At 41.8% G+C, this 6,470-nt stretch overlaps 1 protein-coding gene across 1 annotated transcript; it reads left to right on the top strand.

Annotated features, from left to right (window-relative positions):
• Positions 1-205: 205 nt before the first annotated feature.
• aldh8a1 (aldehyde dehydrogenase 8 family, member A1) lies at positions 206-5,965 on the top strand (the record flags this gene model as incomplete). Its single annotated transcript, XM_080048269.1, has 7 exons — positions 206-352; positions 1,430-1,577; positions 2,676-2,831; positions 2,932-3,081; positions 4,035-4,291; positions 4,879-5,040; positions 5,513-5,965. The coding sequence occupies 7 exons, from the start codon at positions 206-208 to the stop codon at positions 5,963-5,965; spliced, it is 1,473 nt and encodes a 490-aa protein (XP_079904395.1).
• Between the last annotated feature and the right edge of the window lie 505 nt (positions 5,966-6,470).

Here is a 6,470-nt window from a genome sequence, read left to right as displayed (position 1 = left end):
CGGTTCGGTTCGGTTGTGGTCAGGCCTATTGTAATGACAAAGGGCCGTGATTGACAGTTCGGAGGTAAAGTGGGAGGACCAGCGCGAGGCCAGATTCCAACTCTCTTTACAGTTGGATCTGTGTGTCTAAAGGCCTCGCATGCAGCAGTCTGCTTGCATTTCTTCATTTTTTTCTTTTTCGTTTAATTAGCATCAGTTAACAACCATGTCGAAATCCTCCGAGCAGCACTCTTACCTGGTTCTGGAGAACTTTATCGGAGGAAAGTTCGTCCCATGCCGGAGTCACATCGACTCGTATGACCCGTCCACCGGAGAGGTGTACTGCAAAGTCCCTGACAGCGGCAAGGAGGAGGTGGGTCATCCAATTTCACTTTAAGATTGATTTTTTATTATATTAATATTTTTAATATATATTAATATTATTATTAAAGCCTACTCCACTGTGCATTTGGTTCTTCCTCTGCAGTAGGCCTAGCCTAGTTTGTATTGAGAGCTAATGTCAAGAGCACCAAAACTAGTGGCCAGGTTGCTTTTCTTTTACTGCGCTTGAATATTGCTAAAGCTTTAAAGGTGATAATTGACTGACTGTTAAATAAAGGGTTAGCACCAATGTGAAAACTTGTGTGGGGTTGGTTGAGGTCTTTTTTTTATGGCTGGAAGAGTCTTCTTGGATAGTGAACCTTGCTCCCTTATTGCACTTTTTGAGACATATTCTGACCTTTTTCTCTAGGCTTAATCCAGTAAAACTTCAAATGTTATATTGCAGATATGGTGCATATTGATTGCATCATAGGACTGTTAAGACTGTATTTAGGCCAGATTTTATTTTGTACAAATAAGCCTACTTGCAATTGCACTCTTTCAGAGGGAAGCACCTTTGCTCTTTCCAGAGTCAACAGTGCAGTAATCATTAAACACATCACATGTCAATAAACCCTACTCTAGTAAATAGCTGTAAATAAATACCAGACACCTTTTACATAACTCAACGCTTGTTAACACAATCAAATACTGTTATAGTAAATCCCTTTGAGGAACACAATATCAACAGCATGCTACTGTACAATTCTGTAGTATAAAACAGCATTTCTGACCTATACATTTCAAAGATGTTCAGAGGAACTTTCAGGTTTTGTTCATTCTTGCACCCCCTTTGGACAGAAGCAGTAGTGTTTTTACTACCCCAGCTGTTTTTCCTGGGTGAATGTATACCCATGACAAAGGCATTAAGAAAAACTATCTAAAAATAATATTCTTTGCACTGATGATCTTGTTTGCTGTTACATGTCATCTATGATCATCAGAGGAAAAATTAGACCATTTCAGAAATATAAAAAAAAATCCTCGTAGCACCTTCACATGTGTAGAGGCATCACCATAGAGTCACACAGATCAAAGTGCTAAAGAATCAGTGTTTTATCCCCTACAGGTGGATGCCGCGGTAGCAGCAGCTAAGGAGGCCTTCCCTGTATGGTCTGCCTTCAGCACAGAGCAGCGAGCCCAGGTCCTCAACAAGCTGGCAGACCTCATCGATGCCCATGTGGATGAGTTAGCCCAAGCTGAGTCCAGAGACCAAGGTGTCTTACACTGTTACAACACATGTTCTGTCATTCAGGTAGTCAATAGCACTGGCCACAGTCAGTGGGTCTGAACTGGCCTGTTGTCATTAATATAATTTTTTTCCGGCCTCAACACTACCTTATGCTCAAATCTTTGAACTAGATTTCCAGAACCGATGTTTTGGGCTGGAACTAACTCTTATTTTCATCATTTATGTTTCCGCCACATATTTTCTTGATCATTAAATTCATCGTTTTGTTAACTAAACAAAAGCAAAAAGTGAAAAATGTCTATCAGCACTTTCTCAAACTCAAGTGATGTCATCAAATATTGTTTTTTAGTCCATTGAGCTTACCATAACAAAGCTTTTTTTTATTGACTTGAAACAATTTTTTATTATCAAAATAGTTGCATAGTTGTAATTTTTGCAGCTCTAAGTGTGTGAAAGTAGAATGCTATACTACAAGATCCTGTAAAAAATCCTTCTAATCTTAACATTACATCATAATTTTGTTGTTGTTTATATTTTCTATTAATTAGTCTGAATCTGCAATGAAACATACGTTTTCAGAAAGTAAATGTATAAAGTTGCATACAATGGAAATACACAGAGGAAGTACAAGGATATATATACTTAAAATTGTATTCAAGTAAAGTAATTGAGTAAATTTACTTTCCATGAACATACTTGATTAGGATACATTGTGCTGTCAACTGACCATTCACCCTGAGGGTGGCAGTAGAGGAAAGCTAATGCTATGTCCAAAATAAACAGAGGCCTCGGAAGCATGAAACGCTATAGGTGAATATTCTGTCAATTTTGATCATTCTCACATATAGTATACAACTGGACATGTTGGCCTTGCCTGGTGGCGCAAGAGGAAAGGTCATTAAAAACAGTATACGTTGTGGGACTGCAAACATACCTTTACGTTTAAATCTGCCTTTTGGTTTTTGGGATATTTTGATACAAATTAAGGGAGAAAAAAAGAGAAATTTTCTTGTGGTAATAACAGTGTTAGAGGAAAGTTACGGTAGATAGAATGACAAAACATATTTGATCACGCTTTTAAACAACACAGGTGCCCGATTAATCAGTTATTTCTGTGCTACAGGTAAAACGGTCACGTTTGCCCGGACTGTGGACATTCCCCGTTCGGCGTACAACTTCCGCTTCTTTGCGTCGTCGGTGCTCCACCACACCACCGAGTGCAGCCAGATGGAACACATGGGCTGCCTGAACTACACCATCCGCTGCCCTGTGGGAGTCGGTGAGAGCTCAGTGTGTTTACATCAAAACCTTTTAAACGTTCTATTTTTTGCTTTTTTTGAGTGTGTGTTTAAATTGTGTTGTTGTGTGTTTGTGTGTAGCTGGTCTGATCAGCCCCTGGAATCTGCCCCTGTACCTGCTGACCTGGAAGATTGCCCCTGCCATCGCTACAGGCAACACAGTGGTGGCTAAACCCAGCGAGATGACCTCTGTCACTGCCTGGATGATGTGCAAACTCATGCAGGAAGCAGGTAGTAGGACCACAGCACCCACAATGCATAAAGCCATCCACATATATACTGTACACACACAGAAGAGTTAGATGTATTCTCTCATGAGTTCACATTAACATGATACTTTCTCCAGACTCGCTGACTCCACCTTGAAGTGTTAAAGGCGGAGTCAGCAATTCTGGAGAATGCTTGTTGTCAAAAACTGTATTGTCAAAATCAGTGAATGGGTCCTCACGATTTGCTAAAAAAATCTGATGTTAAAGGCCTACTTCACCGGTTTGAATATGAAGGTGTATTGAATTCTGAGATCCTATGTAGTATAAATGTGCGAAAAAAATTAAAATCGGTTCATCCTAGCCTGAGAAAAGGCAGAAAGAGTGTTTTTTTAAAAAACTTACTTTGTAAATATTACTGTGATGTCTTTTACTGTGACATCACAGTGATATTTACAAAGTAAGTTTTTTTTAACCCTATATTTATCTTTCTGTGATGTCACGAGAAAGAGAAATATAGGGTTAAAAAAAACACTCTTTCTGCCTTTTCTCAGGCTAGGATGAACCGATTTAAATTTCTTTCGCACATTTATACTACATAGGATCTCAGAATTCAATACACCTTCATATTCAAACCGGTGAAGTACACATCCTAGGCTCTGTAAACAGGCATTTTGCTAGCTACGATGGGCCCTCTTCGTTTACACACTCTTAGGCTGTGTATTAACACCAGATCGTTCATCAGCTCACACAGTATGGACAGGTAGCGGGGTCGTGAGGAGATTCACTGATTTCGACAAAAAGTGATTTTTGACAACAAGCTTTCTCCAGATTGGTTGACCCCACATTTAAGAGCATTGCTAATAAAAAACCTTTTAACCACTTACTATTATGACATTTTACCTTTATAAAAATGAATGGAAATAAAATGAATGATGGACTCTCTGTGAACCCGTCTCTCTCTCTCTCTCTGTGCAGGTGTTCCTCCAGGAGTAGTCAACATGGTCTTTGGCACTGGGCCGAGAGCAGGCGACGCCCTGGTCGGCCACCCTGATGTCCCATTGATCTCGTTCACTGGCTCCACTGCTACTGCCGAGCACATCACAAAGCGCAGCGCCCCCTACTGTAAGAAACTCTCCCTGGAGCTAGGAGGTAAAAACCCTGCCCTCATTTTCGCTGACGCAGACCTGGACCAGTGCATCCAGACCACGGTTCGCTCCAGCTTCTCCAATCAGGTAAGAGAAATGTGATAGTGAGTTTTTTTAAATGTACTTTCACTGTAGCTGTCATTATTTGTTCTGCGTTTCACATTATAGTCTTTTGCCGACCTTTTAGGGAAATTTGGATTAGTTACAGTCAGCTGGAGTTTGCTCGGCCACTTAAAAGCTAATAAATAGACCTTGAGTTAAGATTATTGTTTTGTCAAAACACATATTTAGTGAAATGTTAAAGGATTGGTTCGACAATTTGGGAAATACTCTGGTTTTGCTCTCCTGCCGAGCACAAGATGAGAGGATTGATACCACTTCTATAGCAGTGTGTTAAAAATGTAAACAACACTAGCAGCCTGTTAGCTTAGGCTAGCACAAATACTGAAAATGTGGGGGAAACCGCTAGCCGGGTGTAAAGACAAGTTTTCTTTTTATTGTTATTTTTACTGTCAATTAAATAAAGCCTGTCATCTCAGAACTTTTTTGTCAGTATATGGTCAGCATGCAATGACATGATTTGTCCACAGGGGAGAGATGACGGACCATATTTTGTCAAAGGTAAATTCATGAAAACAATGTCTTCAACTGTCGTTCTCCTTTCCCACTCTCAGGGAGAAATCTGCTTGTGCACCAGTAGGATTTATGTTGAGAGGAGCATTTACTCCGAGTTTCTGGCAAAGTTTGTGGCTGCAGCGAAGAAGTGGAAGACAGGTGTGCCCTCTGACCCCAGCAACAGCAACGGAGCGCTCATCAGCAAAGAGCACCTGGAGAAGGTGACGCAATATATTGTTATAGTGCTGTGAACAAAACGAAACAACTTCCACTTGTAAAGAAGGGGTTTCGATATACATGCAGGTGCACTATGTAACTTTGGGTGTGTCAGAGTAGTGAACATTTTCTAAGGTATATTCTCATAACTGAATAAACAAACTTTCCTCACAGGAAAATGTGACCCCTGGAACACTATTTGAAGTTAGAAAGCTACCTGAAAAGTTTGTTTTTCACTGTTGTTGTTTACAGCAGCAGGGCCCCACAGTTTGGTTTATAAGCATATTCTAGTCTAACGTTCGGTTCTAGGTGCCTCAAAATAATTTTGTTGAGATTTTATGATGATGGAATTATTCAATACTAAGAATTACACTTGGAGAAATTACGTTTTATAAACTAACTGCAGGCTCTGTGAATGTAAACAAATCCCCCTCCTCTGAAACTGCATAGTGCACCTTTTGTCTTGCTCCCCTACAGGTTCGTAGCTTCGTAGCGCTCGCCAAATCCGAAGGAGGCATCGTCCACTGCGGTGAGGGGGTGGACGGGCTGGACCTGCCCGAGGTCAACGCCGGCGGCTACTTCATGCCTGCCACCGTCATCTCTGGAGTCTCCCAGAGCTCCCGCGTCACGCAGGAGGAGATCTTTGGCCCTGTCACCTGCGTCAGCCCCTTCGACACCGAGGACGAGGCAGTCTCCAAGGGCAACGACGTGCGCTATGGTCTGGCGGCCACCGTTTGGTCCCGCGACGTGGGCAGGGTTCACCGGGTGGCCAAGCGCTTACAGACGGGTCTGGTGTGGACCAACTGCTGGCTCGTGAGGGATCTCAACCTGCCCTTTGGAGGCATGAAGAACTCCGGTGTGGGGAGGGAGGGGGGGAAGGACTCCTACCACTTCTTCACCGAGGTCAAGTGCGTCACCATCAAACACTGAGGGGGGGGGGAGATGGCTGGAGATAGGTACACTAATGACAAATGTGGGGAAAAGTTTTGTAGTTAATCTTAATATTCATCAACCTCTGACGGCAGTTCTTAGCGATTTCACCACCAACAGCTTTTCCTCCCGTCATCCCCAATAACTTATTATAAAATACAGAAGTCAGAAGGGAACGACACAGATGAATAAACTAGCAGAGATCCAATAGGGTTGTCTAGTGGAGAGGGAAATATGATGCAAAAGACTGCAATATAAATTCATTCTTTATTCAGTCTTTGATTGATATTATATTTTGTACATCCAACCCCAAACATTTGAGAAGGAATACGAAAAGTGACAGGTTCCTCGTGAAGCGGGTTCAACACAAAGATAGGGAGGTGAGGTATGTGCCTGGGGCTAACCAGTTGAGAGTCCCATCAGAGCAGAATTTTGAGACTGTGCTGGAATTTGTTAAGCTGTTCTGCAATGCATACATGCGCCTTACCAAATAAAAACAACTTAT

Source organism: Ammodytes marinus (genome assembly GCF_949987685.1).
Source record: "Ammodytes marinus genome assembly, chromosome: 19".
NCBI classification, from domain to species: domain Eukaryota; kingdom Metazoa; phylum Chordata; class Actinopteri; order Uranoscopiformes; family Ammodytidae; genus Ammodytes; species Ammodytes marinus.
Note: the sequence above shows the minus strand (reverse complement) of the source record. Positions and strands in the feature narration are given on the sequence as shown.